The 27936-nt window shown below is 45.0% G+C and overlaps 1 protein-coding gene across 2 annotated transcripts in view; it reads right to left on the reverse strand.

Moving 5' to 3' along the window:
• The window catches only part of LOC118372792 (syndetin-like), a 260402-nt gene that overhangs the window by 170919 nt on the left and 61547 nt on the right, over nucleotides 1–27936 (reverse strand). For both annotated transcript variants that reach the window (XM_052469962.1, XM_052469963.1), the window contains exons 10-12: nucleotides 14621–14663; nucleotides 12785–12883; nucleotides 6413–6553 (exon numbers count right to left, since the gene is read on the reverse strand). In XM_052469962.1, coding sequence (XP_052325922.1) covers nucleotides 6413–6553; nucleotides 12785–12883; nucleotides 14621–14663 — 283 coding nt within the window. The remainder of the gene's footprint in view (nucleotides 1–6412; nucleotides 6554–12784; nucleotides 12884–14620; nucleotides 14664–27936) is intronic.

The following is a 27936-nucleotide window of genomic DNA, read 5'->3' on the forward strand; positions in this document are numbered from 1 at the left end:
AGTAGTAGTAGTAGTAGTAGTACCGATGATGGTTGTAGTAGTAGTAGTAGTACCGATGATGGTTGTAGTAGTAGTAGTAGTAGTAGTAGTAGTAGTAGTAGTAGTAGTAGTAGTAGTACCGATGATGGTTGTAGTAGTAGTACCGATGATGGTTGTTGTTGTAGTAGTAGTAGTAGTAGTAGTAGTAGTAGTAGTACCGATGATGGTTGTAGTAGTAGTAGTAGTAGTAGTAGTAATGATGATGGTATTTGTAGTACTGATGTAATACATCTCAACACAGCCAGCATGCTTCCTCCAATCAGTCTACATTAGAGGGAGCATCAAGGAGTTTGCTGGCTACAGCACCACTGCACCAAGCCCTGTCCCTTCTGCTCCTGCCACAAGTGTTCATCTGCCCAAATATATTTGTGCAGGCATGGATGTGCCTAAGGGCCAAAAGGGCACAGCATGGAGGCGTTGCTGTGTTTGCAAGATTAAGTCTCCCATCACATGCACCACATGCTCAGTGACCCTCTGCTTTACATCGGAAAGAGACTGCTATGGCATCTGGCATCAGCAGCAGAATATTGTCTAGAGTTTTGGCAAAGTTGGTGGGGTTATATGGCAAAGTGGGTGGGGGCTAGGATCAGTATGTTATATCTGGAGTACTTTTCCTGTCTTATCCGGTGTCTTGTGTGAATTTAAGTCTGCTCTCGCTTTCTCTCCTTCTTTCTCTCGGAGGACCTGAGCCCTTGGACCATGCTTCAGGACGACCTGCCATGATGACTCCTTGCTGTCCCCAGTCCACCCGGCCTTGCTGCTGTTCCAGTTTCAACTGTTCTGCCCTAAACTGTTCATTTTTACGCTTGAGGTGCTGTCCTGTTGCACCCTCTACAAGCACTGTGATCTCCACCCGGCACAGCCAGAAGAGGACTGGCCACCCCTCATAGCCTGGTTCCTTTCTAGGTTTCTTCCTAGGTTTTGTCCTTTCTAGGGAGTTTTTCGTAGCCACCGTGCTTCTACACCTGCATTGCTTGCTGTTTGGGGTTTTAGGCTGGGGCTATATAAATTGATTTGATCTGATAGAGGACTGAGGGTCTTCCAAATATTGAAAGTGTGTAAATAGTTACCCATGTTATTTTGTAAGTGTTTATATATATATTTTGTTTATCAATAATTATTTTTTTCTCCCTATTTTTTGTTTTTTTCCCCAAAATAATTCTCAATTTTTTTTTGGGGGATGTGTTTAAATACCATTTTGGTATTTTGTATATAGTTATTTATTTTTTTCCATTGTTTTATCTAAACCAGATCTATTGTGTTATATTCTCCAACATTCAATTCACATTTACATACACTTCAGAGTGTTTTCTTTCAAATGGTACCAAGAATATGCATATCCTTGGTTCTGTGCCTGAGCTACAGGCTGTTACATTTGGGTATGTCTTCAGGCAGAAATTGCACAAAGTAGGGGGGGAGCTCTAAGAGGTTTTAAGCAACTTTGGAAGTATGCTTGGTGTCATTGTACATTTGGAAGACCCATTTGCGACCAAGCTTTAACTTAATTGACTGATGTCTTGAGATGTTGCTTCAATATATCTACATAATTTTCCTCCCTCATGATGCCGTCTATTTTGTGAAGTGCACAAGTCCCTCCTGCAGCAAAGCACCCACACAACATGATGCTGCCACCCCCACAACATGATGCTGCCACCCCCACAACCTGGGTTTCATGGTTGGGATGGTGTTCTTCGGCATGCAAGCCTCCCCCTTTTTCCATCAAACATAAATAATGGTCATTATGGCCAAACAGTTCTATTTTTGTTTCATCAGACCAGAGGACATTTCTGGCTATTTTTATGGTGGTTTTGGAGCAGTGGCTTCTCCTTGCTGAGCGGCCTTTCAGGTTATGTCGATATAGGACTTGTTTTACTGTGGATATAGATGCTTTTGTACCCGTTTACTCCAGCATCATCACAAAGTCCTTTGCTGTTGTTCTGAGATTGATTTGCACTTTTTGCACCAAAGTACGTTAATCTCTATGAGACAGAACGCGTCTCCTTCCTGAGTGGTATGACGGCTACGTGGTCCCATGGTGTTTATACTTGCGTACAATTGTTTGTACAGATGAACGTGGTACCTTCATTCACCTTCAGGCATTTGGACATTTCTCCCAAGGATGAACCAGACTTGTGGAGGTCTACAATTGTTTGTCCCCATGATGTCAAGCCCTTGAAATAAATCCACAGGTACACCTCCAATTGACTCAAATGATGTCAATTAGCCTATCAGAAGCTTCTAAAGCCATGACATAATCTTCTGGAATTTTCCAAGCTGTTTAAAGGCAGTCAGCTTTGTGTATGTTAACTTCTGACTCACTGGAATTGTGATACAGTGAATTATAATTGAAATAATCTGTCTGTAAACAATTGTTGGAAAAATTACTTATGTCATGCACAAAGTAGATGTCCTAATAGACTAGCCAAAAATATAGTTTGTTAACAAGAAATTGTGGAGTGGTTGAAAAACAAGTTAATGACTCCAACCTAAGTGTATACAAACTTCAGACTTCAACTGTATCTACTACTTCTACTGTATCTATTACGGACAGTCTTTTTCCATTTTCTTTTAAAGCAGTGGAACTGCTGCCAAAGTTAAACAAAGATTATATCTTCCTTACAACCTGTTTCCAGTCACTGAATGTGGAGCGATGGAGAGAGTGAAAACACCCTATGTGGCTTCATGTGTCAGAGGCACAGCCTGTCTGCGAGCTTCATCTTCATCAGGTTCGACATTCAGTGATAAACATACGCGAGGCTAGCTTGCGCACACTGTTCCTCTCCATCCAATCCATCACGCAGCCAAATGCTAACATGACACATCCCATCAATCCAAAGTTGGGGAGGACGAGTCGGCACGTCTGAGAAATCGCCCATAATCAGCATACTGTGCTACTCTGTGCATCCAACTTCAGACTAAACTGGCGAGTCACTGCTTGACAGGCAAATTGGGGACATAGAGTGACATTTATGGTTCTTTCGTATCTTGTGGTTCATAAGAGCCTTGGAGACATGACAATGCCAATGACCACTATGTGAAACATACACATCTTGCTGTCAAAACACCTCAGCTCAATGCCTCAGCAGCCTGTACCAAGGTTGTGACTTGGACTCCGTTAATGAATCTCCCTTCCTAGCCCGAACTGCAAAACATTATACAGATCCCACAGGGCCTAACAGTTTACCAAATTATTCTGCTAAGTCATTAAGAACCCAGGAGGAGGAAAAGTTATTTCTACTTAGGAGACTCATCTAGAAGATTTGTTTCCATACTTGTCTTAGTGAGACAAACTTAAACTAGTGTAACTTGTACTCCTTGTAGATTAGAAGATAGAAGATAGTTTTAAAGAACATTGAACCAGAAGGAGGTTTCTGGCACGGGAGGGAATGATATTTAGATATTTCTTTCCTCAGAAACACCATTAATAAATGCCCTAGGCCTTCAACCTGCCTTGACTTTGCCTCCAACCCACATTTATGGTGCTTCTCCCTATAGGAGTCCCAGTTCTCATACAAACCACAGCTGCTTCTATGCCATCTAGTGGCCACGGTATTAAAAAAACGACAGTGGGAAGTACCAGCGTCCGCTCCCATTGAGGGGAGTGACAGCGTCAGCCTCCATTGAGGGGAGTGACAGCGTCAGCCTCCATTGAGGGGAGTGACAGCGTCAGCCTCCATTGAGGGGAGTGACAGCGTCAGCCTCCATTGAGGGGAGTGACAGCGTCAGCCTCCATTGAGGGGAGTGACAGCGTCAGCCTCCATTGAGGGGAGTGACAGCGTCAGCCTCCATTGAGGGGAGTGACAGCGTCAGCTTCCATTGAGGGGAGTGACAGCGTCAGCTTCCATTGAGGGGAGTGACAGCGTCAGCTTCCATTGAGGGGAGTGACAGCGTCAGCTTCCATTGAGGGGAGTGACAGCGTCAGCTTCCATTGAGGGGAGTGACAGCGTCAGCCTCCATTGAGGGGAGTGACAGCGTCAGCCTCCATTGAGGGGAGTGACAGCGTCAGCTTCCATTGAGGGGAGTGACAGCGTCAGCTTCCATTGAGGGGAGTGACAGCGTCAGCTTCCATTGAGGGGAGTGACAGCGTCAGCTTCCATTGAGGGGAGTGACAGCGTCAGCTTCCATTGAGGGGAGTGACAGCGTCAGCTTCCATTGAGGGGAGTGACAGCGTCAGCTTCCATTGAGGGGAGTGACAGCGTCAGCTTCCATTGAGGGGAGTGACAGCGTCAGCTTCCATTGAGGGGAGTGACAGCGTCAGCTTCCATTGAGGGGAGTGACAGCGTCAGCTTCCATTGAGGGGAGTGACAGCGTCAGCTTCCATTGAGGGGAGTGACAGCGTCAGCTTCCATTGAGGGGAGTGACAGCGTCAGCTTCCATTGAGGGGAGTGACAGCGTCAGCTTCCATTGAGGGGCGTGACAGCGTCAGCTTCCATTGAGGGGAGTGAACAGCGTCAGCTTCCATTGAGGGGAGTGACAGCATCAGCTTCCATTGAGGGGAGTGACAGCATCAGCTTCCATTGAGGGGAGTGACAGCATCAGCTTCCATTGAGGGGAGTGACAGCATCAGCTTCCATTGAGGGGAGTGACAGCATCAGCTTTCATTGAGGGGAGTGACAGCATCAGCTTCCATTGAGGGGAGTGACAGCGTCAGCTTCCATTGAGGGGAGTGACAGCGTCAGCTTCCATTGAGGGGAGTGACAGCATCAGCTTCCATTGAGGGGAGTGACAGCATCAGCTTCCATTGAGGGGAGTGACAGCATCAGCTTCCATTGAGGGGAGTGACAGCATCAGCTTTCATTGAGGGGAGTGACAGCATCAGCTTTCATTGAGGGGAGTGACAGCATCAGCTTTCATTGAGGGGAGTGACAACATCAGCTTCCATTGAGCACATCTTCTCTTCTGTTTGATTCCCCCACGCAAATGTGTCAGCAGCCAGGTCATAAAAGGCTCAGGAAGAGAAGACAACTCACTCTGTAGGATTGTGATGCATGGCCGTGCTGAATGCATGCGCTTTATATTAGCATGCAAATGTGATTTGCGGGGTCTGGATACAACCGAGGCTCTGGGTCTGGGCAGAGAGAGCGAGGGAGCGTTTGGCCCAGTAAAAGCACCACCGACACTCAGGAGCTACTTTTCAAAAGAGCCCATTCGTCGTCCACTTAAATAAGATGAATTATCTCATAGAAAAAGGTCTACGATTGAAAATGCCTCTTCCAGGACTGAGAAAATGAAAGTCTCATTCTCTTCATTCTCTCTCCATCTCATTCAGGAGGATAGAGTGATAAGTGCCATCTCTCATGAAGACAGAAGGGCATTTTCTGCTTGGCGAGAGAACAATATGAGCGTTCAGGGAGTCGTGTCTGTCTGTCTGAGTGTTTATCAAGTTAACGGAGTAGCAGGGATTTCTACCGGTGTGGCCTAATCCTTTAAGCGCTTTAATAAACAACTAAATATATAGTCATTCCTCAGTGGGCATCGAGATCTTCTCCAAGTCTGTACTCTACCACAGATTAAAGCAGTCTTTTCTAACTTTACCAGGCAGATGGCTCATTAAAGATACAGTATTAATGGTCACCTACATAATAGAGACAGACGTTTTATTCCTGATCCCCTGAACGTCAAACGAGGATATCCTTTCTTTGTGTTAATGGGACAAGACCAGGACAAACGCTGGCCCCAATCATAGCCTGGCCAGGTAGACACATGGTGATCAAAAACTCCTGGCCCTACACATAACATAACACTTAAACCCTAGGTTGGCCATGCTAAGAATCGAGAAGAAAAAGAAACACACACCTATTAGGCGAGGTGCTGGCTACCGGAGTGGAACACTTGAAAATGAAAGGAGAGCCGCACACTCTAGGAGCTCAGATGCAAAAATGTAATGTCCAACGTTTCGACAGCCAACCTCGTTTATATAGTGTCAAATGACACAGGTGTCTGTAATCATGGCCAAGTGTGGCCTAATATCATTGGTTAATTATCAAATATTAAAAAATGGCATACAAAGAACAGCATACAAACAAATGGATAGCATACGATCATAAATTCCTTTTAGACTACACAAGCTTACAAACAATTACAATGGCAGAGTCACAATAATCTTGTGACCTGTGTCATTTGACACTATATAAATGAGTCATCCCGCAGTGTTTGATTATATCCTGATGAAGACAGCTTGGCTGTCAAAACGTTGGACATTACATTTTTGCATATGAGCTCCTAGTGTGCGGCTCTCCTTTATGGCCATGCTAAGAAGACACAAACCCTAGGTAAGGTCACGGTTGGCCTTGCCAAGCAGACACAAACCCTAGGTAAGGTCACGGTTGGCCTTGCCAAGCAGACACAGAAGGTAGCTCGCTAGCATCCTTACCGTGCAGAGGTCCTTGTACTGCATCTTCTGAAACTTGGTGTCGGCGTTGCCGGCACAGAGCTCCACGTATCCCAGAACCACCTGGAACACAGTGTTGTGGATGGCCTGGGTGAAGTGCATGTGGAGCTGGTCCATGGCCGTCTATAGAGAGAGGAGACACAGGGGCACAAATTATTACGCGGGACTTATAGCGTCGTAAGACCTGTTTGAAGTGCAGTTGGAGATGTCATTGGCCGTCTATAGAGAAAGGAGACGCAGCGAAACATTATTATGTTGGGCGGATAGCGTCATGACATGGCAATGTTACGGATGGTCTAGGTGTAGTGCATGTGGCGCTGGTCCATGGCCTCACAAAATTCAATCATTAACGTTAAGAAAAGATCCCTCTACACAATTCAAACCACAGTGCAGTTACCACAAAAGTACCACTAACAGGTTCCAATAATCATCATAAACGGATCATTTTTTACAAATAGACCTACTTAACGCAACAATGCTGTTACGTTAGTAAGTGGGAATATGCATCTTTCAAATGATTTGCGATGGATATAAAGTGCGCCGCACGACATCAACATTAACAGTTGGGGGAAAAATCTCTGATTACAGAAATTGCAGTTGATATGCAGCCATTGCCAATGGCCTACTTGAGTTGCGAGGTCATTTCTAAATGAAGTGCTGCAAGAGCCATTTGAGCTGCGACTTGCGCTACTAATAACAGGTCTTTCAAATGAAATGTCACATGCGCCAAATACAACAGGTGTAGGTAGACCTTACAGTGAAATGCTTACTTACAAGCCCTTAACCAACAATGCAGTTAAGAAAATACCCCAAAAAAATAAGAGCTAAGAATAACAAATAATTAAAGAGCAGCCGTAAATAACAATAGCGAGGCAAAATACATGGGGCACCGGTGTCGAGGTAATTGAGGTAATATGTACATGCTACCGCTTGCTGTGCGTTAGCAGAGAGAACAGATTTTGACGAAATTCGAGCAAGGGTTGCCTTCCAGTGAGACATCATAGATTGTAACATTCTCTGTTTCACAGAAACATGGCTCTCTCGAGATAAATTGTCGGAATTGGTTCAGCCACCGGGCTTCTCCATGCATCGCACCGACAGAGTTTATGCTTCATGATTAACGACTTATGGTGTAATCATAACAACAGACAGTAACTCAAGTCCACCCAACCTAGAATTCCTTACAATCAAATGCAGGCCATTTTACCTACCAAGAGAATTCTCGTTATTGTCACAGCTGTGTACATTCCCTCTCAATCAGACACCAAGACGACCATCAAGGAACGTCACTGGACTGTATGTAAACTGGAAACAATATATCCTGAGGCTGCATTTACTGTAGCTGGGGATTTTAACAAAGCAAATTTAAGAACAAGGCTACCTAAATTCTATCAGCATATTGATTGCGCTATGCGCAATACCCTTGACTACTGCTACTCTAACTTCCGCGATGCATACAAAGCCCTCCCCGCCTTCCCTTCAGCAAATCCAACCACGACGCCATCTTGCTCCTTCCGTCTTATAGGCAGAAACTCAAACAGGATGTACCAGTGACGAGAACCATTCAACACTGGTCCGACCAATCGGAAGCCACGCTTCAAGATTGTTTTGATCACGCAGACTTAATATGTTCCGGTCAGCCTCAGAACGACATCAACGTATACGCTGACTCGGTGAGTGCGTTTATAAAGAATTGCATTGGAGATGTTGTACCCACTGGTCCTTCTGTGGCTCAGTTGGTAGAGCATGGCGCTTGTAACGCCAGGGTAGTGGGTTCGATTCCCAGGACCACCCATACGTAGAATGTATGCACACATGACTGTAAGTCGCTTTGGATAAAAGCGTCAGCTAAATGGCATATATATTAAAACCTACCCTAACCAGAAACCGTGGATGGATGGCGGCATTCGCGCAAAAATGAAAGTGCGATCCAACAGATTTAACCATGGAAAGCGGTCTGGGAATAAGACTGAACATAAATAGTGTCGTTATTCCCTTCGCAAGGCAATCAGACAAGCGAAATGCCAGTACCGGGACAAGGTGGGGTCGCAATTCAACGGCTCAGACATGAGACATATGTGGCAGCGTCTACAGGAAATCACGGACTACAAAAAGAAAACCAGCCACATCACGCTTCCAGACAAACTAAAACACCTTCTTTGCCTGCTTTGAGGATAATACAGTGCCACCGTCGCATCCTGCTAACAAGAACCACGCCCCCCCACAAGGCAGCTGGCCCAGATGGTATCACTCAGAGCATGCACAGACCAGCTGGATGGTGTGTTTACAGACATATTCAATCTCTCCCTATCCCAGTCTGCTGTCCCCACATGCTTCAAGAAGGCAAAGATAACTGATAGAAATTACTACCCCTCCGTAGCGCTCACGTCTGTCATCATGAAGTGAAGTGCTTTGAGGGACTAGTCAAGGATCATATCACCTCCAACTTACCGGCCACCCTAGACCCATTTCAGTTTGAATACCACCATCAGGTCCACAAACAACTCAATCGCCATCACACTGCACAATCCCATCGGGACAAAAGGAATACCTATGTAAGAATGCTGTTCATTGACTACAGCTCAGCATTCAACACCATAGTGCCATCCAAGCTCATCATCAAGCTGGAGGCCCTGGGTCTCAACCCCGCCCTGTGCAATTGGGGCCTGGACTTTGCAACGGGCCGCCCCCAGGTGGTGAAGGTAGGAAACAACATCACTTCACTGACCCTCAGCACTGGGGCCCCACAAGGGTGCATGCTCAGCCCCCTCCTGTACTCCCTGTTCACCCACGACTGCGTGGCCATGCACACCTCCAACTCAATCATCAAGTTTGCAGACAACACTACAGTAGTGGGCATGGATTACCAACAACGACTAGACAGCCTACAGGGAGGAGGTGAGGGCACTCGGAGTGTGGTGTCAGGAAAACAACCTCTCACTCAACTTCAACAAAACAAAGGAGATTATTGTGGACTTCAGGAAACAGCAGAGGGAGCACCCCCTTATCCACATTGAAGGGACAGCAGTGGAGAAGGTGGAAGGTTTTAAATTCCTCGGCGTATACATCACAGACAAACTGAATTGGTCCACCCACACAGACAGTGTGGTGAAGGCGGCGCAACAGCGCCTCTTCAACCTCAGGAGGTTGCACAGCCCTCAACCCCAAGACTCTCCAGAGGGTGGTGCGGTCTGCACAACGCATCACCTGGGGCAAACTACCTGCCCTCCATAACACATACAGCAGCCGATGTCACAGGAAGGCCAAAAAGATCATCAAAGACAACAACCACCCAAGCCACTGCCTGTTCACACCGCTACCATCCAGAAGGCGAGGTCAGCACAGGTGCATCAAAGCTGGGACCGAGAGACTGAAAAACAGAATCTATCTCAAGGCCAACAGACTGTTAAAACAGCAATTACTAACTCAGAGAGGCTGCTGCCTACATTGGAGACCCAATCAATGGCCACTTTAATAAATGGATCATTAGTCACTTTATACAATGCCACTCTAAATAATGCCACTTTAATAATGTTTACATATCTTACATTACTCATATCATACTGTATTATATACCATCTATTGCACCTTGCCTATGCCGCTAGGCCATCGCTCATCCATATACTTACATGTACATAATTCTCATTCACCCCTGTACATTTGTTTGCATTGGGTAGTTGTTGGGGAATTGTTAGATTACTTGTTAGATATTACTGCACAGTCGAACTAGAAGCACAAGCATTTCACTACACTCGCATTAACATCGACGAACCATGTGTACGTGACAAATCAAATTTGATAGGATTTGATTTGTAGTGCACTACTCTTGACCAGAGCCCTATACTTTAGACCAGGGCCTGAAGGTCAGCAATCTGCTGTGTACATGGATACAGTGAATATAGTGAGTGTAGTGTGTGTGTGTGTCACGCGCCCCAACAAAGAGCGAAGGGGCCCTGAGCCAGTCAACAATAGGTATTTGAGTTTGAGAGCATGCACTACACTCACTACTCCCCTGCTGGCTTTTATCATTGTGGAGAACACAACCATTGTGATTGTGGATAGCCTACTCCAAAAAGCTCCTGATCTGCTGTTGACGCAATCTCCGGAGCCAAGGGCCACTCTCGTCTCATGGCTGATGATGTCAATCAAATAGATACGCTAATCATCACGTCAGCATGTTTTTGTTTCCTACAGGAGTAGCTCATCAATAGGAGACATTTACAGGTCATGTTATGGACATAAGAGGTATTTACCTGTTTGTCTACCAGGTAAATGAACGACTTGTTACAAGACAAGCTCTGTGTTAGAATACTCATTCGAACTATACTATTTGTGACGTAACTTGAGTATGTTGTATGCTTTATGGTCATACTATGGATATAGTTAGTATGCGAAAAGTTCCCAAATGTCATACTACATTCGTCAAACAACAAAGTATACAAGCAGTGGACAATATTTCTGTGCTTTTAAGGCCCATAATGCATATATTCCAAAAATGGGCGTGGCTTCATAACATTTTCAGATTTTAAGAAAATGGCGGAAAATATGCAGCCGGAGTCCGACGAACGTGGATACATTTAATTGTACTAACTATGACAAATTTAAGAACATGTTGAGCAATGTAATAAAAAAGTAATGACTTTTCAAATAAGGTATGTTACACGTTATGTTGGCTGACAATATATTAGCTACGCTATCCTTACAAACCGCATAGCATATCATTACAGCAGTTGCTTGTATGTACCGGTATATTAGCTAGCTACCTAACATTGTCAGTATTGCCAGTATATTAACTAGCTATATTTTATCTAACTACCCAACGTTTAATGACTTGATCATTTATGTCATTCTTAGCTAAGTGGTAGAATCGTTGTGCGTTCTCAGTGGACATTGTTAAGGAAGTTGTAAGATGTCTAAACTTGTCATTTGTTATGCTAACAAGCTAGCAAGAAGTTGCATAACAACAGCATCAACTTCCGGTACGCGCTAGTACACTCAACTGAAAGGACACCGTTTGTTTACAGTATACTAAAATTAACTAATAGTACATACTCATCAAGTATGTGGAATACAGTATGTTAGTAAGGGTATTCGAACAAAGCTTGTCTTCTCTAACACCTATCATTTACCACCACACTAAAAGTGCACTGTGCTGAAAAGTTGAGACATTTGCATAACATTTGAGTCATTTAGCAGATGCTCTTACCCAGAGCGACTTACAGGAGCAATTGGGGTTAAGTGTCTTGCTCAAGGGCACATCAACAGATGTTTCACCTAGTCGGCTTGCGGATTTGAACCAGCGACCTTTAGGTTTCTGGCCCAATACTCAACCACTAGGCTACCTGCCTGGACATAGATTTGTTCGACAAACCGGATACTTTGCCAGAGTTTCAGGCAGGAATACTCAGAGAGATCTGCAGTGCTTGTCTTCACTCACACAGACACACATCTCTGTGAGCCTCACCCTTAGTGAGTAAAAGTGATGAATTTGCCTGGAAGGAAGTGGTGGAAGCTTTTCTGGTGATGTCTGGCTCATTTTCACGGTGAAGTGGGGTGTGAGTGTGTGTGCAAGAGACTGACAGTTGATAACAGCTGACTCATCTCAGCCCTCACACACCATCCATCTCAGTACAGAGCTACACTGACACCCACTCTTTAATGAAAGTTCACGCACACAACACAGGGAAAACAAGCATCCACAAAAACAAAAAAACTCTCTCTCTCTTAGATAGATATATGGAGACACGGAGGCCGACAGACATCATTTGACACCACAATACACTGCCATATCTCCAGGGTTGTTTTTTTGGTGGCAGTTCTTACCCCTGAACAAAGGAATACAATCAATCTTTGTGATGGTGACAGCTTGTCGCAAATTTTCTACGCTTTTGTGTGCTTCCGTCATCCCAAAATCAATCCCATGTAAAAGGGGGATGTTTCCCCATCTTGTGTGTGTGGTGGAAAAGCTTTACCAGTGACAGATCTGTGATTTGCAGGAAGTATTGGGGGGAGAAGATGGTGTAAAAAAACACAAGACCGGTATGAATCATCACCTCTGATCAACACCGTGGGGAGAGAGAAGGAGAGCGATGGAAGGAGAAACAGGGAGCACAACAGAGGGAAGGGGGAGGAAAGGGGGATACCAAAACGGGCGTCAACCCAGGAATGAATCATCTCACCACATCAGAGGGAGAGACGTAAGGTCAGACAGGTAGGTAGAGAGAGAGAAAGACAGAGAAAGAGAGATCGAGAACAATATACAGAAGGAAGAGGGAGAAAGGGGGGGGGAATGGATGACAAACGGATCAGGAAGGAAGCCGACAGAGCAGAGATCTGTTGCTAGAGGTCTCTCACCTGGGTCTTTTCCAGGAGGGTGTACGCCAGCTGAACTCTGGTGTAGTGGGAGACATCAAAGTGCTTGCAGGTTTTAGACAAGGCCACATCCAGCTGCTCCTGTTGGGTGGGTAGAGGGGAATGAGGGGATGGAGGAGGGATATGGTCATGGATCAACTCCTTGGGCCAAGAGAAACAGCTTCCATAATGGAGGGCTGAGGCTGCTGTCTTTAAAGTCTGAGTGCCAAATGACACACTATTAACTATTTAGTGCACTACTATATAGGGCTCTGGCCAAAAGTAGTGCACTCCGTAGGGAATTGGATTCCATTTGGGACACAGGCTACATGTCAGTCAGAGAGAGCAAGGGAGAGCCAGGTTGCTGGAGGGGACAAGAGATACACACTCAGCCTTCCCAAGGTCAAAGGAGCGCCACCATTAACATTAAAGAGAGCTGCTGCGTGAGAGAAATACAGTGGCAGGGGGCCTCCCGAGTGACGCAGCCTAAGGGACTGCATCGCAGTACTAGCTGTGCCACTAGAGATTCTGGGTTTGAGTCCAGGCTCTGTCGCAACCAGGAGACCCATGGAGCGGTACACAAATGGCCCAGCGTCGTCCGGGTTAGGGGAAGGTTTGGCCGGCAGGGATGTCCTTGTCCTATTGCGCACTAGCGACTCCTGTGGCGGGCCCGGGCACAGTGCACGCTGACACGGTCGCCAGGTGTACGGTGTTTCCAATGTTTCCTCCGACACATTGGTGCGGCTGGTTTCCAGATTAAGTGGGCATTGTGTCAAGAAGCAGTGCGGCTTGGTTGGGTTGTGTTTCAGAGGACGCACAGCTCTCGACCTTCGCCTCTCCTGAGTCCGTATGGGAATTGCAGCGATGAGACAATTGGATACCACGAAATTAAACAGGGTGGCAGGGACGGTGTCGAATTAGACAACATTTTGTTTACAGCAGAAGATGGAGTTACTGTGGTTCTGGCTAAGAATGGAAAGCATAGAAATTGGGCTTCGAAGTTATCACACTATGGCAATTTTATTTGAGAAAGCAAAGTACAGTACATTCTACAAATGTTATGAATTTTATATGAAAATACTGTAGATTTGATCATTTCTTTCCTACCAAATACTTTAATTATGAATGTGTATGCACATGAACATACAAAATGCTTCATTCAGAATTTCTGCATCTGCATTTCCATAGACACCTGCGCTTTTTGGTAGAGAAAGCAGGATTAAAGAGCATGATGAGAAAACGTGTTGCAGATTCACCGAAGCCAGCAGGAAGGGCTTCACGCCAGACTGGCTACCTCCCAATTACATCTCTCCAGCAGCACCCGCCATCCGACCACCAGAGCCACACAGTGGATCAGTTTAGAGACCAAGACACCGCTTTCTGTGGTGGTGGTGGTGTGTCACACATTCACATGGCATCCAGGTAATGAACCTCCCTAAGCGTGGATGTGGGAATGGCTTTTTAAATATGTTGATATGTAGCAGGAAAAACAGAAAACTGTCAATGTCAAGATAAAACACCAAGTCTCTCGTTTAACTGTAGGCATTTAAACAATTACAGGGAAGGTGATGTTTATATTTAATATGTTCAGTATCAAACAACCTTTGAGATTTATGATAAATCGCAGTGTTCTTAACCAATAGAAATAGTTAGTAAACCTGTGTGGCTACTGTGCACCGGAGACCATGGTTCAATCCCCGTCTCTAGCCATGCTCCTGTGTCTCCATATCTCCATCTGGTTCTCAACGGTCTTACTGAAAGCGGAACACTAAAAGGTAGAGTGGATTTCCTCTCTTTTTAAAAGAAAAAGAAGAAACAAGGGAAAAGGCTCCTCCGTACCTCTATTTGCTCCAGAGTGTCTTGTAGCTTGGAATTCAACTCACTGTGAATGAAAGGACATTGTTAGGTCAGTTCCCTGCTGATCACCAAGACACGAGACAAGGTTTCACTTGGCCTCCATCAGTGACCTAGAACTCTAAGGTATTACTCATCCTGACCTGCAGAAACATGTCGTCCTCATACTCTAACACACAGAGACAGGGGAAAAAAGCCATTGTCCGTTTTGTACAAACAACACGGTATTTCACAAATGCCGTTTCCTAACCCATTATCATTTCCCTAGTGAAAGGCAACACCTTGAACAACTGCGTGTGGCTGTACTCAAAGTGCTTAACTTTCTCAGTTCGATTTGCCATTTCTGATACAAAGAACATTGTGCTGAATGCTGGATCTAGTCTTTACAGGTTGCCGTCTTGCAGTTGTTTCAAAGTCTTAGTTGATTCGAGGACGGTGTTGGCAACATCAAAGAACAAACTGAATCTACTGCACACTGAGTGTACAAAACATTAGGAACACCCGCTCTTTCTATGACAAAGACTGACCAGGTGAATCCGGGTGAAAGCTATGGTCCCTTATTGATGTAACCTGTTAAATCCACACGCCCCGAATACAACAAGTGCAGACTTTACAGTGAAATGCTTACTTACGAGCACTTTCACAACAATGCAGTTAAAAGTATGAAAATTAACAAATAGATACAAATAAAATAGTAACACAATAAAACAGCAAGGCTATATACAGGCTATATGCAGGCTATATGCAGGCTATATGCAGGCTATATACAGGCTATATGCAGGCTATATGCAGGCTATATGCAGGCTATATGCAGGCTATATGCAGGCTATATGCAGGCTATATGCAGGCTATATGCAGGCTATATGCAGGCTATATGCAGGCTATATGCAGGCAATATGCAGGCTATATGCAGGCTATATGCAGGCTATATACAAGGACTAATGGTAGGACTACGAGTACAGAGTCAGTGTACTGGGGTGATTGATTGAGGTATGTACAAGTACATTTGAAGTCGGAAGTTTACATACACTTAGGTTGGAGTCATTAAAAAGTGTTTTTTAACCACTCCACAAATTTCATGTTAACAAACTATAGTTTTGGAAAAAGAGGGAGGCTTGCAAGCCGATGAACACCATCCCAACCGTGAAGCATGGGGGTGGGAGCATCATGTTGTGGGGGTGCATTGCTGCAGGAGGGACTGGTGCACTTCACAAAATAGATGGCTTCACAAGGAAGGGAAATTATGTGGCTACATTGAAGCAACATCTCAAGACATCAGTCAGGAAGTTACAGCTTGGTCGCAAATGGGTTTTCAAAATGGACAATGACCTCAAGCATACTGCCAAAGTTGTGGCAAAATGGCTTAAGGACAACAAAGTCAAGGTATTGGACTGGCCATCACAAAGCCCTGACCTCAGTCCCATAGAACATTTGTGGGCAGAACTGAAAAAGCGTGTGCAAGCAAGGAGGCCTGCAAACCTGACTCAGTTACACCAGCTCTGTCAGGAGGAATGGGCCAAAATGCACCCAACTTTGTGTGGGAAGCTTGTGGAAGGCTACAAGAAATGTTTGACCTAAGTTAAACAATTTAAAGGCAATGCTACCAAATACTAATTGAGTGTATGTAAACGTGTGACCCACTAGGAATGTGATGAAAGAAATAAAAGCTGAAATAAATCACACTCTCTAATATTATTCTGACATTTAACATTGTTAAAATAAAGTGTTGATCCTAACTGACCTAAGACAGGGAATTTTTACTTGGATTAAATGTCAGGAATTGTGAAAAACTGAGTTTAAATGTATTTGGCTAAGGTGTATGTAAACTTCCGACTTCAACTGTAGGTAGGCGGTGAAAAGCAGAAAGTCCGGGTAGCCATTTAATTAACTGTTCAGCGTCTTATGGCTTTGCGGTAGAAGCTGTTCAGGAGCCTTTTGGTCCCAGACTTGGCGCTCCGTGTGGATGAAGGGGAGGAGACGGGTTAAAGAAGGATTTTCAAGCCTTGAGACAGATTGTGTATGTGTGCAAGACAAAATATTTAAGTGCCTTTGAACAGGGTACAGTCGAGACTACTGTGGCAGAGACTTCAGCCACAGTAGTGTCAGAGACAGGGCAGGCAGAGACTTCAGCCACAGTAGTGTCAGAGACAGGGCAGGCAGAGACTTCAGCCACAGTAGTGTCAGAGACAGGGCAGGCAGAGGCTTCAGCCACAGTAGTGTCAGAGACAGGGCAGGCAGAGACTTCAGCCATGGTAGTGTCAGAGACAGGGCAAGCAGAGGAGACCCTGTACCGCTGTTTTCATCATAGAATTAGAAATGACTAGAATGGACATTCCAATTCAAGTCAATGTTTAGTCCATTCTAGTATTTCTGTTCCTATGGTTTTATCCAGTCTCTCACATGTTATCTCTCTCACTGAGAGGGCTAATTAACATGAAGTGTAGTGCTTCTCTCTCTGAATAAACCTCTACTGACAGGGGGGAGTAGGGTCTTGGGAGGAACGCACCAACCCCCTGCTGTGTGCTGCCCCACTTTAATGATCAGATGGAATGCATTAAACAGGAGAAGAAAGAAACTCAACTAAATCCCTCTACCTCGTCAGGAGCTGTGGGCATGAAAGGGGGAGGGGACATTTTTCAATTAACATTGGTAATATGTTGGAGAGGAGCTGTGGGAAAAGCGTAACAGAAGGGGACACAGGCAGGCTGTTGGTGCCTATGGTGGGTTGGAAGGACCCACAGAAGGCAAGGATGTCAGTGGGAATACTGTAATTGAAGAGTATCTTAACATGGAGCGCGAAGCAAAAGGGAGGCAGGCAGGGAGGGAGGGAGGAGGAGAGAGAGACTCAGGGGTGTTTTTAATTCTCCTCATATGCATAATGAACTCATTGACAAGATGAGACTCCGTTCCCCAATGCCACCAACACATCAACCACATAACTCTCGCTTCCCAAATAACAGTCCATGCTATTAGGAGAGCAGAGTGAGACAGTCTGAACTGGCAGTCCTTTTGTCTGTCTAGTTAACCGTCCAGGCCTAAGCCACTAGAATGTAACTAGACCATAAACTTGTGACTGTCGTCTTTTTTGTTTGTCTACCCAAACTAGGGTATCCAGCACCTCAGTGGTCCATTGTGTCCAGATCTTAAGAATCTGATTGGAGGGCTTTGTCCCCATCTGACATTAGAAAATGAAAAATAGAGAAGGCAATTACCCAGATAATTATTACCCAGATGACTATTTGACATGGGAAAGTGTGGTAGTTCAGACGGCTATACTATGGACAACATAGAAGATGCCTATCATTCAAATGGAGGCAATGTCAATGTGTTGTCTGTGTTCTGGCATCTGCAGCCTTCCGGTCAACTTCCTTGGAAGGCTGCTTAGGATATGAACTAAAGCAGGTGTATTCAACTCTGACCCTTTGATCCGGAGCCTGCTGGTATTCTGTTCTACTTGCACCCACCTGGTGTCCCAGGTCTAAAATCAGTCCCTGATTAGAGGGGAACAATGACAAAAAAAAGCAGTGGAACTGGCTTCGAGGTCCAGAGTTGAGTTTGAGGGAACAAAATAATATATTCTAGCTCTGAAATGTGTCCGTTGAATCTGACAAATGGAGATGTCTGTGTCACGGCTGCAAATGTCAGAACAGAGATGACTGTCTGCTGGAGAAGTGACATGTTATGTTCCATTACATGACAAGGTCATCGTGATGCGTTTGTGTGAAACAGCTTGGACACGTCATGTGTCAACTCAATCATCAAGTTTGTTGACGACGTGACAGCGGTCGGCCAACAATGAGACAGCCTACAGGTGAAGAGGTTAGAGCCCAGGCAGAGTGGTGCCAGGAAAATAACCTCTCCCTCAATGTCGCAAAAACTAAAGGAGCAGATCGTAGACTACAGCAGACAGAAGAGGGAGCATGCCTCCATCCAATCAACTGGGCCGCAATAGCGAGGGTCAAAAGATTAAAGTTTGTTTAGATGGTGGGCCGAAGCCAAAAAGAGTCAAGTTGACCGATCCCCGTCGAGGAAGGAGATCATTTTTTGTATATGACATGGTGAAGTGTGATTCATCACGCCAAAGAACGTGTTCCACTACTCCAGAGTCCAATGTTGGTGAGCTTTACACCACTCCAGCCGACGCTCGGAATTGCGCATGGTGATCTTAGGCTTGTGTGCGGCTGCTCAGCCACAGAAACCCATTTCATGAAGCTCCCGACAAACAGTTCTTGTGCTGACGTTGCTTCCAGAGTCGTTTTGGAACTCGGTAGTGAGTGTTGCAACCAAGGACAGACAATGTTTACGTGCTACTCGTTTCGACACTTGGCGGTCCCGTTCTGTGAGCTTGTGTGGCCTACCAGTTTGCGGCTGAGCCGTTGTTGCTCCTAGATGTTTCCACTTCACAATAACAGCACTTAGAGTTGACCGGGGCTGCTCTCGCAGGGCAATAATTTGACTAACTGACTTGTTGGAAAAGTGGCATCCTATGGGGGTGCCACATTGAAAGTCACTGTGCTCTTCAGTACGGGCCATTCTACTGCCAATGTTTGTCTATGGAGATTGCATTGCTGTTGTGGCTGAAATAGCCAAATCCTCTAATTTGAAGGGGTGTCGACATACTTTTGTATATATAGTGTAGTAGGAGAGGTCAGGGTTGGTTCAGTAAGGACTCTCAGGGATCAAAGGTCAGACAGTCTGGCCCTGTGACCTCAAAGCCTTGGGATGTCCCGTTTTTATTAAATTGATTCTACAGTTGAACGGACTGAACGACCAGGGCAAGGGGACAGCTCATCAACGTCCATCCCCCCTAATGCCTCGTCCTCAACTCTGGAAAATGATACATTTCAATCAGTTGGTACCAGCCTTAGGAGGTAGTCAGGAAAAAGGTGAAATTAGACTTTCATGAACAGTATAATTTTTCAGAAGCTCATTTAAATGGGAACTCTTAGATTCTCTCCAGAGAGCTGTGGCTAAGAGAGGGGCGGAGGGAGAATCTGCAGTGGTGTTTTGAGCTGGCAGCCACCAAACCCAGAAACATTTGCGCTCATTAGGTGGCGGCGCAGGCAGGAAGACAGAACCCCCGTGGGGGGAGTGGAGGAGAGCAGCTCCCCTGAGCTCTGGAGCATCTCTAATCTCTATTGATCCCTGCTGCACTCCTGATCTCCAGGCCCTAACCTGTAGTACACCAAAATAAGTGTCCCCAGAAACAAATAAATCCCCAGGGAAAGCTGGGATCTAGCTGGTCAGGATTAGAGTTGACAGGATGTATCCCAAATAGACACTCATTATCTTTACAGTGCACAACGTTTCACCAGGGCTGATAGCAAATAACATTACAACTCTTCAGAGTGCCCAGGTTAAAAGTAGTGCACTATATAGGGAACAGAGTGTCATTTGGGACACAGAATAGACGACTTTACTGTCCAGGCGGTCGCACACAGGCTTTCCATTTCATGGTCTTCTGCAGGTCAGGGGATGATGGGAAAATGCCATCTGACGTGGATGGCTATAATCAATAAACAAAAGGGGGAGCTGCTCCCTCTCTCTCTCACCCCTACAACATGTTAGAGTACTACTAACCCTCTGACCCCTACAACATGTTAGAGTACTACTAACCCTCTGACCCCTACAACATGTTAGAGTACTACTAACCCTCTGACCCCTACAACATGTTAGAGTACTGCTAACCTTCTGAACCCTACAACATGTTAGAGTACTACTAACCCTCTGACCCCTACAACATGTTAGAGTACTACTAACCCTCTGACCCCTACAACATGTTAGAGTACTGCTAACCTTCTGACCCCTACAACATGTTAGAGTACTACTAACCCTCTGACCCCTACAACATGTTAGAGTACTACTAACCCTCTGACCCCTACAACATGTTAGAGTACTACTAACCCTCTGACCCCTACAACATGTTAGAGTACTGCTAACCTTCTGACCCCTACAACATGTTAGAGTACTACTAACCCTCTGACCCCTACAACATGTTAGAGTACTACTAACCCTCTGACCCCTACAACATGTTAGAGTACTGCTAACCTTCTGACCCCTACAACATGTTAGAGTACTGCTAACCCCTACAACATGTTAGAGTACTGCTAACCTTCTGACCCCTACAACATGTTAGAGTACTACTAACCCTCTGACCCCTACAACATGTTAGAGTACTGCTAACCTTCTGATCCCTACAACATGTTAGAGTACTACTAACCCTCTGACCCCTACAACATGTTAGAGTACTACTAACCCTCTGACCCCTACAACATGTTAGAGTACTACTAAACCGCTGACCCCTACAACATGTTTTTATTTATTTTTTATTTTCACCTTTATTTAACCAGGTAGGCTAGTTGAGAACAAGTTCTCATTTGCAACTGCGACCTGGCCAAGATAAAGCATAGCAGTGTGAACAGACAACACAGAGTTACACATGGAGTAAACAATTAGCAAGTCAATAACACAGTAGAAAAAAATGGGCAGTCTATATACAATGTGTGCAAAAGGCATGAGGAGGTAGGCGAATAATACAATTTTGCAGATTAACACTGGAGTGATAAATGATCAGATGGGCATGTACAGGTAGAGATATTGGTGTGCAAAAGAGCAGAAAAGTAAATAAATAAAAACAGTATAAAAACAGTATGGGAATGAGGTAGGTGAAAAGGGTGAGCTATTTACCTATAGACTATGTACAGCTGCAGCGATCGGTTAGCTGCTCGGATAGCTGATGTTTGAAGTTGGAGAGGGAGATAAAAGTCTCCAACTTCAGCGATTTTTGCAATTCGTTCCAGTCACAGGCAGCAGAGTACTGGAACGAAAGGCGGCCAAATGAGGTGTTGGCTTTAGGGATGATCAGTGAGATACACCTGCTGGAGCGCGTGCTACGGATGGGTGTTGCCATCGTGACCAGTGAACTGAGATAAGGCGGAGCTTTACCTAGCATGGACTTGTAGATGACCTGGAGCCAGTGGGTCTGGCGACGAATATGTAGTGAGGGCCAGCCGACTAGAGCATACAAGTCGCAGTGGTGGGTGGTATAAGGTGCTTTAGTGACAAAACGGATGGCACTGTGATAGACTGCATCCAGTTTGCTGAGTAGAGTGTTGGAAGCCATTTTGTAGATGACATGTTAGAGTACTGCTAACCTTCTGACCCCTACAACATGTTAGAGTACTGCTAACCCCTACAACATGTTAGAGTACTGCTAACCTTCTGACCCCTACAACATGTTAGAGTACTACTAACCCTCTGACCCCTACAACATGTTAGAGTACTACTAACCCTCTGACCCCTACAACATGTTCGAGTACTACTAACCCTCTGACCCCTACAACATGTTCGAGTAAAACTATCTAGGATATCAAAGGAAGTGGGATAATTGGCTCTCAGAAACTTTTCTCAGCTACACACACCATCCTCTTTCAACATGTTCTCAGTCCTACATCATCCAATGCCATAGATTCAGTTTCATCGTCATTCCCCTTTATTAAGAGTAGACGGTAGTATGAGGAACTCTGTTATATACCATGTCATATGCCCTAACTATAGCATCTTAGAAATACATGCAGTGACAACAGTGACCCCGCCACTCCCTCAGAGTATGTAGATGTCTGAACCTCTCGCTCTCTTTCTGTTGTCCTTTGGGATATCAGTCGTGTTTGAAGATTGGCAGTGGGGGTCGGTCAGTGAGATGAAGACTCTCCTATGGACAGCCTTAGAAGGGGTCAGAGAGGGAAGAGAAAGGTTGGTTCCCTAACCCCTTACTTTCTGACACTCAAATCCCCTCAGCTCTAGCCTGGATAAATCCTGCTCGCACATCCAGGGGCTTCTCTCAATCATATCCCTCCACTGAGGGGTGAAAAGGAAGGAGGGGAAGGAGGGAGGAAATTGCTCTTAACTACTTAAGAAGAGGAGAGGCAACTCTCCAGTCTGAGCCTGCCCACCAATCAGGACGACTGTGTGAACTGAAGGGGCTCTGCATTTCAAATAAATACCTCCCGAACACACACACACCACACCAGGGTTTCCGTTAGCCGGTAATTGCTAGCTTTTGGCCGATTAAATAAATTAAATGCTGACAAATTAAATTGTGGCCTGCCAAATTTTCCGGGGCTGCATATCACACATCCTGATTTTGTGCTTCAGAACCACGAACTCCTTGCACGCTGCCTTATGTGAATGCTGCAGCGGAGAGAGAGGCCTTGGGCTACTGTTGATTGCAAAAATTGAGAACTTTTTCCATTGAAGTAAAATTAAAGTTAAAGTATGCCTATGGTGAAAAGCTTACAACAGGAATGTCCTGCTAATGGACAAGCTTTAATAATATACTGGTCAAAGGTGATAATGTTGGCACCGCCAAATGTGACTTGTTTCATAATACTAGGAGTATGTCATGCGTCACTACTTCACAGGAGAGGCATTTGAACATATTAATTTCAATCAAAATTAGGTTTTTGGCAGAAATGCCTTTGGGAACATGTGAACTTTCATGTGCCTTAATAACAAACTTGTATGCCATTTACAAGCCTAGTTGGTTATTCAACAGAAAAAGACAGGAACATTCCTGTTTGCCATGATTGGCTGAGAATGGATGGACTGGACATGCCAAGAGATGCCTTTCTTTTTTTAAAGATATCACAAAGAATTGCAAAAGTATTGCTAATGCTCTCCACTTTCTGGAGGACCGAGTTTTGAAATCTGTGGAATGCCGGTGGAAGCAGAGTATGATAGCTAAGGAGAAGGAGAAAATTCAGGTGTTTGATTGCAAATATGCAGAGTGTCGAAAAGAGAACAAACAGAAGGCTGTTGTATAAAACACCTGTTTCCGGATGACATCTTCAAACTAAGGGCAACCGAGAGGGAGAAGCCTTCATCCATGTATACAGGTAAAATATTCTAGCTAGCTAGATTTTCAGATATTATACATGTCTAATCTTGTTATCAAGTCATTTTCATTGCAAGTTAAAGCATACTGTTAGCTAGCTAAAGTTAGCTGGATGGCTCGCTAGCTAACATTACGTGTATGATTTGTATAGACGTAATCTCGTTGAAACTTGTTGGTTAGCCTTAGCTACCTGCAGATTAATACAGGGTAGCAATGTTATGAGTTGGAATTATGGTTCATTGTTTAGCTAGCTAGCTACATGTCTAAACAAGACTCCACTATGCAAGTAACCATTTCACTGTACAGTTTACACCTTCTGTATCCTTTTCATGTGACAAATAAACTTTAATCTTATTTGATATAGTGTGTGTTTACTAGAGACGGTAATGTGAAGAACCTGCACCAAAGTCAAATTAGGATAACGTTAGGCCAACGAGAGTGTCCAAGTTACAGAATGCCCTGCTTTTATTTCATCACACTCACAACCATTAGTTTCTTTATGTAATTAGCTTGCATTCAATTGTAAATAATTATTTTGTTGGGAGTTTATTTTCCTGTAATAATTAAAACAAATTAGCTAAAGACGTTGTCAGCTATATGACATGGTCATTATTTGAACTGGCTAGCCAGCTAACGAGCAAGAAATTAACTAAAACATTGTTGAGAAAGTAGCTTTTAGTTGCCTGGTTTGCTTTTTCTTAAAGACATGTGAATCCTTAAAGAGATGGGTGGGGTTAAGGCTTAAGACGGTGTTAACGATGCTGAATGAGTGTAGATAAAGAGCTCTCCAGTAGGTCTACCAAAACATTCAAGGGACATTTAAAAAAAAAATGGGTTTACAAGTTTATCAAATTTCAAAGCAGAATTCCTTTCCCCATTGTTCCTCAACTGTTGTGTATGATATACAATTTTCTGTTTTTATCCAATGTAAAAATAAAAAATAATCCGTTTCAAATGTTGCTACATAAGACCGAATCGAGCCGGTCGGTCACAAACGTAGGCTACTCTGCAACTCCATATTTGGGTGGGATGGAATTTTGGAACTTTTTTTTTTCTGGGGGGGATTTATAAATAGTTTCATAATTATTATTCTTGTATATCATTATTATTGTTGTAGACCTATTTATTCATCCAAACCAGTTCTTTAAATATGCAAACACGTGTTTTGTTTCCTTCTGTTGATAACAATTTCTTGCCTAAATTATGTTCAATCTGCCTTTTTAATTGTGTGCTCCGTATAATCTAACAATATAATGCTTATCTTAATTTTTTTAAAAGGAAGATAAATCAATGATTTCTCCTCCTGTATATCTATATAGCAGACACAGTAGCCTGTCTGAAAGAGAAGCATGCCGGCGTTGTAGCATGATGCCGGCGTTGTAGCATGATGCCGGCGTTGTAGCATGATGCCGGCGTTGTAGCATGATGCCGGCGTTGTAGCATGATGCCGGCGCGTTGTAGCATGATGCCGGCGTTGTAGCATGATGCCGGCGTTGTAGCATGATGCCGGCGTTGTAGCATGATGCCGGCGTTGTAGCATGATGCCGGCGTTGTAGCATGATGCCGGCGTTGTAGCATGATGCCGGCGTTGTAGCATGATGCCGGCGTTGTAGCATGATGCCGGCGTTGTAGCATGATGCCGGCGTTGTAGCTTGATGCCGGCGTTGTAGCATGATGCCGGCGTTGTAGCTTGATGCCGGCGTTGTAGCTTGATGCCGGCGTTGTAGCTTGATGCCGGCGTTGTAGCTTGATGCCGGCGTTGTAGCTTGATGCCGGCGTTGTAGCTTGATGCCGGCGTTAGCATGATGCGGCGTTATGATGATGCATGGCGTTTGTAGCATGATGCCTTGGCGTTGTTATAGCATGATGCCGGCGTTGTAGCATGATGACGCCGGCGTCAACTGTGTAGCATGATATGCCGGCGGTGTAGCATGATATGCCGGCGGTGTAGCATGATATGCCGGCGGTGTAGCATGATGCCGGCGGTGTAGCATGATGCCGGCGGTGTAGCATGATGCCGGCGGTGTAGCATGATACCGGCGGTGTAGCATGATACCGGCGGTGTAGCATGATACCGGCGGTGTAGCATGATGCCGGCATCGCTCTCCCCCGCTCTCCGGGGTTAGGCATTAGCTTTTTCCTTTAGACTTATTTTCAAATAACATCATAGTGGACTCTTAAGCCTATAGGCCCATGCATTCAACGCCCTGATGCATTTAGTGCTCAATTAAGCAACAGCTGAACCATGGACAAGGATTGTTTCAGGAAAGTAAAAACCAATGAATTGGCTAAAGTTTTGCATATGCAATACAAAACACTATCCTTGTGTTTCGAAGTAATTGGTTATAGGCTGTTTTTAAAGGACATGTAAATGTGGCTCATTATCCCTTGTTTATTGATGGCAATATTATTGATGACGCACCCAATTCATGTGGATGACCGGTCAACTGTCCGATAAATTACAATCTTCCCGGTCACTTGTCTGGTGCCAAATCTTCCTAGCGGAAGCACTGCCACACACAACTCAACAATGGAGGATAATTAATGAGGAGGAGAGGAGGAGGGAGAGGGGGCATGATAAACAGACTGGGGAAGGTGGCTTCCATGAGCTGGCAGAGAGTGAATCTCTCACACAGAGCAGGACAGAGAAGCAGATATCTGGCTGAACAGATATGGCTAGTTGAAGGCTGATAAAATGAGAGACTGGCCACGCCAATCAGTAACTAGAAGAGGAGGAAGAGAGCTCTGTAAATCGTTGACTGGCATAGAGGCAAGCATCAGAGAGAAGGAGAATAAAAAAGAGAATGAGAAAGGGAAGTGGAATAAGAAAGAAAGAGGGAATAAGAAAGAAAGAGAGGGGGAATAAGAAAGAGAGAGAAGGGGAATAAGAAAGAGAGAGGGGGGAATAAAAGAGGGGGAGAATAAGAAGAAAGAGAGGGGGAATAAGAAAGAGAGAGGGGGAATAAGAAAAGAGATGAGGGGAATAAGAAAAGAGGAATAAGAGGTGGGGAATAAGAAAGAGAGAGGGGGAATAAAAGAGGGGGAGAATAAGAAAGAGAGAGGGGGAATAAGAAAGAGAGGTGGGGAATAAGAAAGAGAGAGGTGGGGAATAAGAAAGAGAGAGGTGGGGAATAAGAAAGAGAGAGGTGGGGAATAAGAGAAGAGAGAGGTGGGGAATAAGAAAGAGAGAGGTGGGAATAAGAAAAGAGAGGTGGGGAATAAGAAAAGAGAGAGGGGGGAATAAGAAAGAGAAAGAGGTGGGAATAAGAAAGAGAGAGGTGGGGAATAAGAAAGAGAGAGGCGGGGAATAAGAAAGAGATAAGAAAGAGGAGGGGGAATAAGAAAGAGAGAGGAGAGGGGGAATAAGAAAGAGAGAGGCGGGGAATAAGAAAGAGGGGGAATAAGAAAGAGAGGCGGGGAATAAGAAAGAGAGAGGCGGGGAATAAGAAAGAGAGAGGCGGGGAATAAGAAAAGAGAGGCGGGGAATAAGAAAGAGAGAGGGGGAATAAGAAAAGAGAGGCGGGGAATAAGAAAGAGAGAGGTGGGGAATAAGAAAGAGAGAGGGAGGGAATAGGGGGGAATAAGAAAGAGAGAGGGAGGGAATAAGAAAGAGAGAGGTGGGGAATAAGAAAGAGAGAGGTGGGGGAATAAGAAAGAGAGAGGCGGGGAATAAGAAAGAGAGAGGCGGGGAAAAAGAAAGAGAGAGGGGGAATAAGAAAGAGAGGTGGGGAATAAGAAAGAGAGAGGCGGGGGAATAAGAAAGAGAGAGGCGGGGAATAAGAAAGAGAGAGGCGGGGGAATAAGAAAGAGAGAGGCGGGGGAATAAGAAAGAGAGAGGCGGGGGAATAAGAAGAGAGGCGGGGAATAAGAAGAGAGAGGCGGGGAATAAGAAGAGAGAGGCGGGGAATAAGAAAGAGAGAGGCGGGGAATAAGAAAGAGAGAGGCGGGGAATAAGAAAGAGAGGGGGGAATAAGAAAGAGAGAGGCGGGGAATAAGAAAGAGAGAGGCGGGGAATAAGAAAGAGAGAGGCGGGGAATAAGAAAAAGAGAGGGGGGGAATAAGAAAGAGAGAGGCGGGGAATAAGAAAGAGAGAGGCGGGGAATAAGAAAGAGAGAGGCGGGGAATAAGAAAGAGAGAGGCGGGGAATAAGAAAGAGAGAGGCGGGGAATAGGGGGGGAATAAGAAAGAAAGAGGCGGGGAATAAGAAAGAAAGAGGCGGGGAATAAGAAAGAAGAGAGGGGGGAATAAGAAAGAGAGAGGGGGGAATAAGAAAGAGAGGGAGGGAATAGGGGGAATAAGAAAGAGAGAGGAGGGAATAAGAAAGAGAGGGGGTGGGGAATAAGAAAGAGAGAGGCGGGGGAATAAGAAAGAGAGAGGCGGGGAATAAGAAAGAGAGAGGTGGGGAATA

Source organism: Oncorhynchus keta, chromosome 19 (assembly GCF_023373465.1).
Source record: "Oncorhynchus keta strain PuntledgeMale-10-30-2019 chromosome 19, Oket_V2, whole genome shotgun sequence".
Taxonomy (NCBI): domain Eukaryota; kingdom Metazoa; phylum Chordata; class Actinopteri; order Salmoniformes; family Salmonidae; genus Oncorhynchus; species Oncorhynchus keta.